Raw genomic sequence first — 13,338 nt, 5'->3', positions numbered from 1 at the left:
TGAGTATAGACAGGGGGACAAAGGCCCAAGGACCCAAGGGACAGGGAGCATGAGGACACAGGGGATAGGGGCCCGAGGACATGAGGTGACAGGGAGCACAAGACACAAGGGACAGGGGCCCGAGGACACAAGGTGACAGGGAGCACGAGGCCACGGCGTGCAGCGGCCCGGGGCACACGGGTGCCGGCGGCGGGAGGCGCGCGCCCCCTGGCGGCCCCGTGCGGCCCTGCCCCGCTGGCGGTGGGGCGGAGCGGAGCGGGGTCCCGGCTCCTGGGCGCGGCCGGGGCTGCGGGGGGACACGGCCGGGGGCACGGGGCCGGGCTCAGCCCCTGAGGCGGCGGCAGCCCGGGCTGCCGGGGGGCACACGGGGCGAGCGTGGCCGCACGCTGCCGGCGGTGCCGGGGCTGAGCCCCCTTGATTCACACGGTCCGGGGGGGAAGGTCAGCGCAGGGCCCTGAGCGGGCTGCTGCCGCCAGCCGGCACAAACTGGAGCCGGGAGGGAATTGCCAAGCTGGGCGATGGCCACCACCGCGCTGGTGGCAGGGGGCTGCGGCTGCATGTGGCGTCCCGCGCTCGGCATCTCCGCAGAGCATCCCGCACCCAGCATCCCCACACAGCATCCCGCGCTCACCAGCCCCACGCAGCATCCCCTGCTCGGCATCCCCACACAGCATCCCGTGCTTGGCATCCCGTGTGCGCTGCAGGCCCCATGGCACCTGGCACCCCCAGGCAGGAGCAGCAGCTCTGCTGTCCCCTCCCCATAGCAGGGCGGCTGCTCTGAGACCCCAAACCTGAGCTCTGGGGTGGCTTTATAGAGCCCTGGCACCTGCAGGGGCCTGCAAGCACTCCCTCACAGGGACCATGGGGCCTTCAGCTGGGCCCCTTCACCCCCTGAAGATGCCCCTTCCCCCCTGTGGGCTTCAGAGGGAACCCAAGCCTTGTGCCAGGAGGATGCTCAGGCCTCTGCACCCATGGGTGCTGCAGCCACCCCTTGGGCAGGTTGGCAGGGGGAGGGCTGGAGCAGCGGTTTCTCCCCAGAAATGATGAAAACCTCAGCCTGCCTCACTCTGCTCCCATATAGCAACCTGTGCTCTAACACCCATAATTCAGGAGAAGACAGGAACACGCCTGGAGCTTCAGCACATTAATTATGAACCATCCCATTCGTCTGGGCCCTGACTCTGCCCCCACCTCAGCAGGCAGCACAGGAGCAGTGCCAGCAGCTGCAGCTATTCCTGCCAGAGTAAAATCAGCTCCATGGAAAAAGCCATCGGTTCCCTGCGACCTGCCCCAGAGCACTGAGTAGTGCTGTGGCCCCGGGGACAGCCCCGTCCCTCCAACAGCCAGCCCCAACCCTGGGGAAAGCAGCAGGGCAGTGTCTGCAAGCACAGGGACTGCAAGGACCCTGAGCCACTTGCAGGGTCAGGATTTGGCCCTGGGGATCTATTGCACCAGGAGAGGGGAAGCCTCATGCCTGCCTGCATGGCCATGCATGGGGCCAGTATCCCCAAGTGCCACCCAGACACGGTCCCCCAGGTCCCTCCCCACTAACCCCGCACCCCCGTGCCAAGTACCCTGCCCCAGCCACATTGAAGGGACACAGAGCCAAAGAGGCAGCAACCCACAGCCGCCAGCAAGAACCTCGGCTTTATTCCAGCCCCTAGACCATCCTTCTCCCAGCGGCTGCCACCGCCCGGGTACAGGGACATTGCAGGGCAGCTCCAGGCTTGCAAAGATCCAGGTTTGCAAAATCTTCACCAGCCAAGGTCCTGACATGCTTTTTTGTTATGTTTTTTCCCATTCACCCATGAAAGAGACGCAGCACCTCCCTGTCACCATTGCAGCAGGGCGATGCTCATGCGGAGACCATTGAAAGGCTGGGTTAGACCCTACAGAGTTGATGAGAAGGGGCCAAGCAGGCCCAGGAGGAGCAGGGGGGACAGGAGGTGGTGGTGGCCCCCATGTGGGGACCCACCACTGGCCGTGGCCGCCCTGGAGGCGAAAACCTTCCTGCTGCGGAGGGGCTGCGGCGGGCGGAAGTTGTTGGTCATTTTTAGGAGCGTGGAGCCGGTGGCCGGGAAGTGGAGGGTGCTGACGAACGCCCGCAGCTGTGCAGGGGGAGAGGCAGGGTGGGCAGGCACTTTGCTGGGCACCTCGAGCCCCTCCCCACTTGCGAGTCCCCTCTCGTGCTACCCCACTGCCGATGGCGCAGGACCCATGGCGTGGCCCCACACCGGCACAAGTCCTCCCACCACCCCTCGCTGCTTTCCTGAAACCAGACCCGAAGGGTAAGTACATGAGGCAGGTCCTTACAGGGACGGGGTCTTGAGTTTTAAAGGAGTCAATTGTGTTTCAGTGCCTGTGCTGAGCACTTACAAAGTGGCTGGTCCGTGACTCCCTCAAGGACTCATCTACTAAGATGCCTGGGCAGCAGAGGACAACTTCATCTATCCATCCATCCAGGCACCCACCCACCTCCTTGGACCGTCTTCCAAACTCCAATGGGTTCACTCCCATTTCACCTTCTGAATACTTAGGCTGGGCAGGAGAGCTCTGTGGATGGGATTTCTCCTTGCTGGCATGTGGCCATGGCCTCATTACTTAACCCCCATAAAACTAATTGGTTGCCAGGAGCGTTATTACAGAAATGACTTTCCCTGTGCTGCTTAGGGGTTAGGAAGGGCAAGTAGAGGGGCCACCCGGGGGGTCCGGCGTTTTGGACATGGGGCTGTGCATGCCAGTACCTGCTCCCGGCCGATCTCCACTGGCTCCTCAAAGACAGTCCAGACGACGACCTCGCTGCAGTCAGGGGTGGTGAGGGAGCCCTGGTAGCGGTAGTACCTGGAGAGCCAGCCAGCATGCGGCAGCAGGGTGCTCAGGCGGAAGGTGGAGGCCAAATCCACAGAGTCCCCTGCAGGGCAAGACGTGAGCACTCAGCCCACCCTGTGCCGGGGATGTAGCAGGGACAGCAGGGCCACCCTCAGTGGTTTCCCTTCAGCCAGATAGCCCCACGGTCTAGCAGGTCCCCCCCTACCCAACCCACTGGGGCACACCCCTGCCCTCCCACACTGGGGTCTCTCCCCGTTCCACCCCTGCCCTGACGAGGAGGGGACTCACCAGCATGGGAGACATTCCTCAGCCCTGCCACAATGGTGTTGTAGTTGGTGTTAGGGGGTTCGGAGACCTGCAGAGGGGGAAGCAAGCAGCTGGGGCAGGGCAGAGCCCGGGCAGGGCAGAGCTGGGTCATCCTGCACCACTGAGCATCCGCAGGCAGAGCCACCCCCAGACCCACATCGCCGCAGAGGGGCAGCGGGAAAGAGCTCCCAGGCAGCACCCCCTTGAGCAAAGCTGGCGGGGGATCATGGCACCTTTTGCCACTGAGGTTCCGCAGCACCTCCTGGCCTTCACTCAGCCTTCCCGCCCACCCTCACTCCCTCGGGGCAGCTGTGCAATGCTCCCCAAGCCACACTGCAAGCAGCCTGATCCTGGGGCGCCCCCCCCCCCCCCCCCAACCCACCAGCAGTGTGACTCCCCACAAACCCACCTGGAAGAAGAAGCCGAGGACAGCCAGCCCGTTGGGATGACCCTTGGCCTCTGCCAGCGTCCGGTACTTGACATTGATGTGGACAATGTGCAGCTGGGGAAAGCACGGAGGGGCCAAGTGTGGGCAACCACCCCCAGCTGACCCCTGGCAGCGGGGCACTCACCCACAGATCAACCTGGCCAGCCTGGGGCGGCCAGATGCTGAGCCAACCACCCCCCAGAAAAGCCCTCCCAGTCCCAGGTCCCATGGGCGCTCCTGCAGAGAGGCTGCTCGGAGGATCAAAGCACCCCCATGAAGCAAGCATCCTTTGAAGGGGATGCAGAAAGTGGACCAGCAGTCCCGGGGAGCCTGCCAGCCACAATACATAAATTTTGCTCTCCTCTGGCAGACAATTAATATTTTAGAGGCACAGAGCCTTTTTCACCCAGAAGGATCCCAGTGCGCTTGGCACAGCATGCTCCTGCACACTCTTGCTTGCATTCACTGACTCAGCGTGCGGTCCCAGCAGGGTGCAGAGCCCTCCAAACGCCGCTGAGGGCCTCCAACAAGGCAGCTTAGCCCACACACGATAAAGAAAGACCTTGAGTCTCACATCAGCTGCTTTTTAACCACTCAGGTGCCCTGCGCAGCGGCTGCTTGTACCCCAGCACCGGCACAAGGCTGCAGTGATTGATGGTGAGCACAGCCAGACTCGACAGTGCCACACCGCAGAGCCCTGGCACCCCGCTGCATGGCACCCTCGGGACGCAGCAGCAGCATGCTGTCCTATCACACCAAGGACTCAGGGGCCACCCAGACAGGGCAATGGGTGCTTTTTCTCACCTACCTCCATGGGGAGCTGGCGTCCGTCGAGGGTGTGCTCAGAGCCATTCCCGGCTGGGCTGCCCCAGTGGAAGTGGAGCTGCAGGGCACGGTACCTGCCGGGGAGGCCCCCGCCGCTGATGGCGATGTGCTCAGAGGCCGACTCACTCACCAGGCTCAGCATCACTGCGAGGGAAGCAGGACAGGGTAAGGCTGAGAGTTTGGATGCGGGACAGCCCTGGCACACCTGGGCTCATTCTCCCCAGGCTTCATCCCCGTGCTAACACAAAGCGGTGGTGGAGCTGAGCCCTGGCTGGGATGGTGCCCGAGGAGCCAGGGCAGGGGAGGGTGCCCACCTGCAGCACGCACCTGTGTGCCCATCGTTTGCCAGCCTCCACTTGCCCGGGGGAGCCTGGTCGTAGCCCTCAAAAAGGATGTCCCCAAGGCCACCGTCCCGCTGCAGCCGGCGCCTGTCGATGTTCACGGGGGACTGCTTGTCACCGCCACACGTGGCTTTCAGCTCCTTCCAGTGGCTGGGGCCTGCAGAGGAGGAGCAGGGGCACCGCGGGCAGCCACCCAGCCACTGCTACCCCAGGGAGAACACAGGGCCGAGGCTGGCCCCGCCAGCCTCAATGTGCTTGCTTGCATCCCATGGAAGCCACCCTCCTGCCCGGCCAACCTTCCCCCCTATTGATGAGTGGGGGCTTATTGCAGCCTCATCCATAATTCAGCAGGATTTCCTCACGGGGCCGGGGACTATATTTAGCCTGGCAGCATCGTCCATCCCTCCAGACTGCCGCTAGTGAAGGGCAGGATTTTCTGCCAGCCCCTTCTGACTGTCCCTGCAAGAAACGCCTGCTGTGGGGCCGCACCAGTCCCCGCCCCCCCCACACCACAGCCCCTGGTATGGCTGCCGTGACACCCTGCTCCTTCCCCTGGTGGCCCAGGGGCAGCCCGGGCTGCCTGGGGTGTCAGCATCAGCAGTGGGCACTGCCAGCGGCTGGGCTGCAGTTCCACCCAGGGAACGGGAGCTCCCCCGATGTCACCAGCCCTGTTCACCCAGGGCACCCCCGGTCCTGGGGGAGCTCAGGGCATTCCCCCCCAGGCACCACAGGCTCTGCTCCAGCACACGCTGTGGCGGGGCAGCCTTTGGCTACAACCAGGCTCTGGGGGAGCTGTCCCCTGCTCAGCTGTCACACTTACCTACCTTCCTCTTGGTCAGACAAAACCCCAGACCCATGCTCACTCCCACCTCCTGCCCCCCAGGCTTAAGCCCTGTCTCCTTCCCTGCTTTTCTTGTTAGTCCAGGCAGCTTTTTGCCTGGAAACCCTGGGATCCACAGCCTGGCCATGCCGCTGCCTCCCCAGCTCCCCAGCATGGTGCTGCTGGGTGGCACCACAAATTACCCTGTGCCTTCATTAAGGGACCCCTCCCCGTGGCCCTGGTGTGGGCACATGGCCGGCTCCATGCTGCCCGAGCCGCTTCCCACCGGCCCTGCTTCCCTGCCAAAACCTGCCCTCGCCGCCGGCCTGGTGACATTAAATCGCTGGTAACACCAAGCGCTGGTCCGGCAGGGATAAGTGGAGCCCAGCGATTTACATGCACCGGCCACGGCCAATATGCCACGGCAGCTGGGCACGGGGCATGTAAACCCAAGACCTATAAAACAGTTGGGCTGTAACAGCTGATTAAATGCTCGTTGATCCTTAATTAACCTTTTACAAGCTATTTGCATGCTTTGAGACAAAGTGCCCCCAGCCATGCTTCCCTTCCCCAGCACGGGCAGGCAGGGCTTACCACCTGCCCAAACGGAGCCGTCCGTCCTCGAGCCGGGCCCCTGTGCCCCCAGCCCCCTCGATGCCTGTGCCTCGCTGGGGTTGCTAATCCATATTTTAAATCCAGGATTTAATTCGCTTCAGGTGAAAGGGAGAAGGCTGCCCCAGGAGCACCCAGACCTGGCTGGGGTGGGAGACCGCGGCCAAGCTGCTCCAAGGGGCTCAGGCACCTGTCTCCAGTCTCTACACCAGCACGCCTGGAAGCGGGGCTCCTCTAACCACCTACCTTGGTGTGATATGGGGGAATTTGCCCTTTTCCAAGCCATGCTCCTGACTGCAGCCTCACTGATGCTGCTCAGGGTGCCCACAGCCAGGCTGTGGGGAGATGTGGGGGCCTGAGCCCTGCACAGCCCCAGCACACCCCATCCCGCACGTGGCGCCACTCACCGCATTTGGGGTCCTGCGAGTCATAACACCACTGCCCTGCGGGAGAGAGGAGAGCTCAGGGCAGGCAACGGAGCCAAGCACCCACTCCCCAAACCCACCCGCAGCCATGCCCAGCCCCCCAACAACGGGGACACTCCTCATTGCAGCTGGGGGTCCTGCTGGCACTCATTTTCATCCTGGTTATTCTTGGCGCTGGTGTTTTCACACTCTCCCTGCCTCCCCCGGCCGCTCCACAGGGAAACCTCCCTCAGCATCACTCCAATCCTCTCCAAGGCGGCCAAACCTCGCTGCTTGCGGGGCTCCTTCCCCAGCTGCTGTGAGGCCATCCCCCCCTTACCCACCCTGGGGAGCCGAGGCAGCCCCTCGTCCCACACCAGATGCCTTGCCCACCCCCCAGCAGCCCTGGGTGAGCAGGGAGCTGAGTGGGGGGCTGCCGCAGCCCTCCCCTGGTGCTTCCCGTGGCTCCCGTGGGTGGACTGGCAGCAGAATGCGGTTGCGGGGGGCTGTAGCAGGCAGGGGATGGCGGTGGGCAGGCCTGTGCCCATGCTTCAGGGACGACGGCTTACCCCGTCACTCAGGGCTACCGAACTCCCACCAGCACTGCTTCCCGCACTCGAGGTGGCCACAGCAACCATGCACTCGATGCTGGGTGCTGGAGCAGCAGACGCAGGGAATGCTGAGGAGATGCTGGTGGGATGCTGAGGAAGCCAGAACCTGGCTCCTGCTGTCTGCACATCCACCCAGGGCCATCAGCTCTGCAATGGGAGCCAGGAAGCACAGCCCTTCCCTGCTCAGCTCCCTGTCCTGCTCCTGGCAGGAGGTACAGAGAAACCTGGAGCTGCTTGGGGCCAGCCTACATGAGTAGTCTCTGCTGATGACCAAGGGACTGTGCCAGTGGGCCGGCTGCAGGCGAGCCAAGCCATGTTCTCATGCCAGTCGCAGCCGCTCGGACCAGCGGGACAAAGGCAGCCCTGCCTGCCTCCACCTGTGCTGCTTGTGGCCCCAGGCTGCAGCACCGCATCCAAATCCTTACTACAGCAGTACAGGAGACACCAGCCCCAGAGGAGAGCTGGGATGGTGCAGGACTCAGAGGGTCCCCAGGGCAGGGACCTCGGGCTTTCCTTCCTGTCCAAGGGGAAGCCGAGTTCCTGGGAGACCCCCAGAGCCACATCCACCAGCCCTCACCCGACCTCGAGCATCTTCTGCCAGGAGCCAGGGTAGCGCTTGCTGCCACCAGCCTGACCCAAACGCAGGTGAGCACCCCAGTGCCTCAGCCCCGGGAGAGCAGCCCCAGTTTGCTCAGAGCTTTCATCTTCCTTAGTGGTTCCCAGTGGTGCAGGGCTGTGGGGCGGATGAGCTGAAGCCCAAGACCCAAATGCCCCAAGGGGACCCTGGCTGGCCTGGACACCTCCTGCCAAGTCAGATAGCCCAGGGTGGGCTGGGACCTCCCCAAGCCTGGTGGCACAGCAGGGACATCCACTAGTGGGGAGGAGGATGGCGGGAGGGCAGGGGACGAGGGCAGGGGACGGCTCCTGGGCCAGGCCAGGTGCCCCAGTCCCTACCTCCAGCCCTGCTGGTGCAGCTGCCCCCAGCACCCCGGCCCCACATCACCCCCCAGCACGGGGGAAAGGGGAGGGGATAACCAGGGCTGGCACAGGCGACCACAGCCCCGCAGCCCCCGACCCCGGTCCTCTCCCACCGTGGGGACCCGCCGTGTCCCCTCCGGCCACCCCAGGTGCCCCGGGAGGAGGGCGGGAAGGCGGCGCATCTCACCTCCCGCGGCTGCTCGCACGACGAGAGGCAAAGTCAGAAAAGTTATCCCCAGCCCCTGTGTCCCCATGCTGGCGGCAGGGACGGGCACCGGTGGGCAGCGGCCCCGCCGCGACGCCCCGTCCTCCGCAGTGCGCCCGGGCCGGCGGCGGGGCTGGGCGGGAGGCAGCGCTGGCAGCGCCCGGCAGCCCGCAGAAATCCTCCGCTCCAGCCTGTGCACTGCTGTTAAATATTCATCACAAGGGCTGAGTTTTTAACTCCTCGGCTGCTAGGAGGGAGCGGGGGAGCGGCCCGGCCCCCAGCCAGCCCCTCTGTGCTGTGCCAGGCCCCTGCCCGGGATGCCAGCCCAAGGGCAGGCGGCAGGGACAAGGCAGGGGAGGGGGGGGCTGGAAATGCCCCCGGGTGCAGCACGGGCCCGCTCCCCGCGGAGGGGTGAGAGGGTGCCCCCCCCGTGCCATCCTGCTCTCCGTTCCCGAAGCGGGGGCTCAGCAGCATCCCCGCTGTGCCCCATCCTGCCCCCGTGCACGGTGCTGTGGGGCCACAGATGGGCCCCAGGGAGGCTGTCAGTAGTCAGAAGGGGCTGGGGGCACCAGCTCTGCCCCATCCCCTCCCCACTCCTTGCAGGCACATGCCATGGGACAGCCTTACCCCCACCCCCAGCTTTGGCAACCCCCCAGCCAGCAGCGGGTCCTGCCATCCCCCATGCTCCCGTTGGGGACCTGATGAGGGGCAGGCAGTGCCATGGGGACCACGGGCTGAATCCAGCTCATCCCTGCCAACAGAAGCCCCTCCCTGGGCAAAGCCCAGCAGACACTCAGTGCACCCCATCCGCAGGGCACAGGTGGTCTCCACAGCCATGCTGTAGGGGATCCCCTGAGTCACCAAGGAGCAGCACACTGGTGGGATAGGATTCAGCCCTTTCCCCTCCAGCTGGCCCAGGCAGGTGGGCAGCACTGGGGCAGGAGCTCAGCACCCACCTGGGCATCACAAGAGCCTGGTGCAAGCACCCCATGCTGGTGGGTCCAGGTATTCAGCTCCTCAACAAAGAAGCAGCGCATGCTGGCCCCATTGCACCCATCCTGGCAGGTTCCACGGGAGCCAGCGCCTTGCCAGCGGAGCTGAGCTCTCATAGTGGGCAGGTGGGAAGGGGGTGAAAACACAGGAGCAGAGTGTTGTCACGTTCTCCTAAAATATCTCTTGCCATCTTCAGGCAGCAGTGAAAGGAGGCCACAGGGCCCAGCCCGCAGCTCCTCTTGCCGGCACTGGGCCCTGGCCGGGAGCGATGCCTGCCAGGATGAGCAAACCCGGCAGCAGCACAAGGGCAGTGGGAAGAAGCCTCCTGCTGCCAGCTTGGCCAGCAACGGGCTCCGGCTCAGTGGAGCTGCTTGGCTGCCACATGCTACGAGGGCACAACACACCCGGTGGGACATGTGCTCGGTGGGGTCTCTTCACAGCATCTTCGTCCCCCTGCTGGGCAGAGCCAGCCCCAGGCAGGTGCCTGGGCAGCACGGACCCACGTGTTTGGGCACGGGTGCGGGGCACAGAAGAGGGCAGCAGTGCAGGGCTCCCCCAGGCTGCTCTGGATTTGTGCCATGGTTGATGCTTGGCCCCTGCTCCGGGGATGAGGTAGTTTGCAGAGGGCTGCGATCATCCTTCCGGAGCAATCCGTAAAGGGCGGGCAGGCGAGGCGGAGGGTCTCACCGAGTCCGCAGCCTGCTGCAGGGGAGGAGAAGAGCTGCTCCAGCACCCAGGGGGGAACCGAGACCTCCCTTGGAGACGTGAGCCCACCAAGTGGCACAAGCACCCCCACCTTCTGCCCGGAACAGGACAGCCCATAGTGCCAGGCAGTGGGGGGGAAACTGCAGACCCTTGGGGCTCAGGAGCTGATGGACCCACCATCCCTGGGTTATTCGCCCCCAGAGCATTGCCCAGGATAGAGGTGCCCACCAGGACGTTCTTTTAAAGTTCTCAGGCTTCTCCAGTGGTGATTTTGGCAAGGAGGGCAAGAGCAGAGGTGTCACCACAGAGACTGCATGGCTGGGAACGCCAGCGGCACCATACTGCAGCATACAACCCAGCATGTGACGGAAGTGAGTCCCTTGTCCTACTAAGGGCTCTGCCAGGACAAGGAGAAGCACATCCAGCCCAGGGACCCACAAGAACCCTGTGTGGCTGGAGGGGGGTGCAGAGCCATGGTGGGGCTCAGCATGGCCCTGTTACGGGGCAGGAGTGGAGCAAGGAAGCAGAGGGGGGCTACAAGGCACAGGGAAAGGCAGCGGCAGCACTGAGGTGCTGTGCCGTACCCTGCTCCCTCCCATCCCCAGCTGCCCTGCTCCCTGGGGTGCACCACTGGCTGCTGGCACAGGCACCAGGCAGGAGCAACCTCCAGTTTCTATAGGAACCAGATCAAACCTTAAAAGAGCTGCTCTGTACTTGCCGCGGTGGTGGTGGTGAGCTCACAGCCGATCCTACAGCTCTGTGCTGTCCTCCTAGGGAGAGACCACATCCATCATCCTACTGCCATAGATCCGGGAGGTGGGTGAATCCCTGCAGATGCACGTAGTCACAGCACAAAGGGCAAGAGCCATAGCAGGGGAAAAAATACCACTGAAAAATAAAAATAGTTACTTAAGCTGCAGCCATCGATCAGTCGTGGGCATGGTGCCACCCTGCTGGGAACCCCCACCACGTGCACCGTCAGCAAGCACTGTACCAGCACGCAGTGGAGGTGCCAAGAACAACTCCTGGAGGTAAATCCTGCGCTGCCACCTGGGAGCCTGGCCAGTGTCCTGGGTTGACGGGGACAGTGACAAGACAAAGGCTTGAGCTGCCAGAGTGTGGTTCGCATCACCCAGGGATAGGTCCACAAAGGGTTGTAGGCATCCAGAGAAGCAAGTACAGTGGGGCAGTGAAGTTCACTGGCAATAAATACTCCATCCACTTCTGATTTTCCATGAATATCTTTGATCTCCATAATAAACTGCTGCTAGCCCAGGCAGAAAGCCGGGAGCAGAGCAGGGAGCACAGCAGAAGCCCACTGCCGGTGCCGGCACAAAGGAAGCACTGTGGCTGGCAAATGTGCACTGGCCACACGCCACTGCGCAGCCCCTTCATTCATCCCATGCCCCCACCACTGCCGGGGTCTGTGACATCTCCCCCCCACAGCCTGGCACCCCCCGGGGTCATTGCCAGCACGTGGCCCCTACACGCGTCCAACCTGTGTCCCCACGTCCCTGGCATCCTCTCAGGGGCTGAGCGCCCTGGACATGCCGCACTAAGCATGGCTACCAGTTACCCTCCCAGGAAAATGCATTTTAAGCTGGTAAAAGCTTACAGCTAAATGTCAATGCTGACAGCCGCTGCCCCCCCCCCCCCCCCCATGTCCCTGGGGAGCAGTGGTGAGCCCCGAGAGCGCTGGCTGTGCTCCAGGCACTCCTGGCTGCAGCATCGCCCCCGACCGCAGGCAACAACAGGGCAGGAAGGAAAGGCAAGTTGTATCTGCACAGGGTCTTGCAGCACCAGCAGAGCCCCACGCGGTCCCTGCCAGACTGAGCCCCTCCGAGTGCTCACAGCCTCAGGCAGCTGCTATAGAGAGGCATTTGTCCCCCCAAGACCAGCAGCGAAGGGTGGGCTGCATCCCATCGCCCTCGGCTGAACCGGCATCTCGGCATCTCCCAGAGATGAGAGGCGAGGTGCTGGGTCCTGGGGGCTGCGCTGGTTCGGGTCCAGCAGTGACGGAGGCAGCTGCGGCGACAGCTGCCCTCTGCGGGCGCAGGAAAGGGAGAGCGGAGCCCTCTGCGGCACCCGTGGTGACGATGACACTGCACGCTGGACGGCTTTCAGCAATGAACGCATCCTGCGGCCACGAGCGGGGCACAGGGACAACCCAGCCATGCTGCGGGGACTTGTGCCGCAGCACTCGCAACGAACACTGTGAGCCCGGCAACTCATCAAGAAATGAGTGAACGTTTCCAGCACCTGAGCTCCCAGCCCGGAGCGTGGGCAGGCAACACCGGGGCCAGGTCTGGACCGTGCAGAACGGAGCTGCCACTCTTCCCCTGCACCCACACCCAGCCCCTCTCACGGCAGGCTGGGACCAGGAGATCAGTTGTTAATTTTTCAGCTAATTCCCCCAGGTAAAGTGGATTTGACTCTGCTTGGCTCTGGAAAATGCGATTGCAGCGCTTGATTGCAGCACTCCTACTGCAGGCCACGCACAGGGCTGTCTGCAGGCCAGGGGCAAGGACACAGGGGCTCCGCAGCCCCGCACCCACTGCCCAGCCGGCTCCAGGGGCAGGTAGGTGCCAGCAGCACAACTTTGCCCACTGCAAAAGGTCCTCCAGCCAGCACACTGCCCACACCAACGTTTGGAGTCTCCAGTCACGTCACTTGAAGTACATACCACTCAAGAGGTGACTTCCACAGCAAACACCCAGCAGCACGGCCGAACACACCTCGCCTGGACAGAAGAGATGCGACCGTTCGCCTCAGACCTGCTATCGCGCCACCCATACGCCACCAGCCTGCCAGCTCCAGCCACCAGCCTGCACAGCTGTTTGAAGAGGCTGATTTATCCAGCAAGTTCTTTCAGGAGGGTATTCCCCGCTATCAGCCGGCTTTGTTAAATAATTGAGTGTTACAGGCTCTTTCTGGAGAGGCAGCACCACCTCGCAGCTCGGCGGAGGGGACAGGGGCAGGAGAGCCCCCCCTCCACCACACACCCCAGCTCGCCTCCCTGACTGTGATGTACGGCAGCCCGGGCTGGTCCAAGCAGAAATGACACGTGCAGTGCATCGCCCCGCAGGTCAGCTGGGGCTGGCGCCGGACGGGGAAGCCCCTGCACACCCAGAACACACCACCAACCAAAGCTCCTCCTGCCACCCCAGCACCGTCACCCCAGCACACTCCCGCCAGCCCCCCTACCACACAGGAGGTGTAACACACAATGAAGGAAAGGGTGGAGGTACCCAAAACCTTCCTCCAGAAATCCAATGTAAAGTT

General features: G+C 63.5%; 1 protein-coding gene across 3 annotated transcripts; it reads right to left on the bottom strand.

Moving 5' to 3' along the window:
* Positions 1-1,630: 1,630 nt before the first annotated feature.
* Positions 1,631-13,092, bottom strand: LOC121092544 (carbonic anhydrase 15-like). Of its 3 annotated transcripts, XM_040603747.1 has the most exons (11): positions 12,740-13,092; positions 10,750-10,944; positions 9,315-10,053; positions 8,341-8,559; positions 6,568-6,603; positions 4,715-4,885; positions 4,371-4,531; positions 3,545-3,637; positions 3,118-3,184; positions 2,745-2,911; positions 1,631-2,108 (listed from the first exon to the last, which is right to left on the bottom strand). In XM_040603747.1, exons 4-11 carry the CDS (start codon positions 8,405-8,407, stop codon positions 1,890-1,892), a joined length of 981 nt encoding a protein of 326 aa, XP_040459681.1. In that variant the 5' UTR covers positions 8,408-8,559; positions 9,315-10,053; positions 10,750-10,944; positions 12,740-13,092; the 3' UTR covers positions 1,631-1,889. The 3 variants fall into 3 exon arrangements, with proteins under 3 accessions (XP_040459681.1, XP_040459688.1, XP_040459697.1); XM_040603754.1 differs by lacking the exon at positions 8,341-8,559 and having other exon boundaries at positions 6,407-6,603; XM_040603763.1 differs by lacking the exons at positions 9,315-10,053; positions 10,750-10,944; positions 12,740-13,092 and having other exon boundaries at positions 6,407-6,603; positions 8,341-8,382.
* Positions 13,093-13,338: the final 246 nt, after the last annotated feature.

The sequence above is a fragment of the Falco naumanni genome, chromosome 1, assembly GCF_017639655.2.
Source record: "Falco naumanni isolate bFalNau1 chromosome 1, bFalNau1.pat, whole genome shotgun sequence".
Taxonomy (NCBI): Eukaryota; Metazoa; Chordata; class Aves; order Falconiformes; family Falconidae; genus Falco; species Falco naumanni.
This window is presented reverse-complemented; position numbering and strand designations above follow the sequence as displayed.

What these genes read in the sequence shown, in the direction of transcription:
- LOC121092544 (XM_040603747.1), bottom strand. Translation starts at nt 8,407, where the DNA reads ATGGGGACACAGGGGCTGGGGATAACTTTTCTGACTTTGCCTCTCGTC. An exon ending in GGCAAACGATGGGCACACAG is followed by an intron (nt 4,532 to 4,714) that starts GTGCGTGCTGCA and finishes CTTCCCTCGCAG; the next exon opens with TGATGCTGAGCCTGGTGAGT. An exon ending in TGGAGATCGGCCGGGAGCAG is followed by an intron (nt 2,109 to 2,744) that starts GTACTGGCATGC and finishes CCCCCTGCACAG; the next exon opens with CTGCGGGCGTTCGTCAGCAC.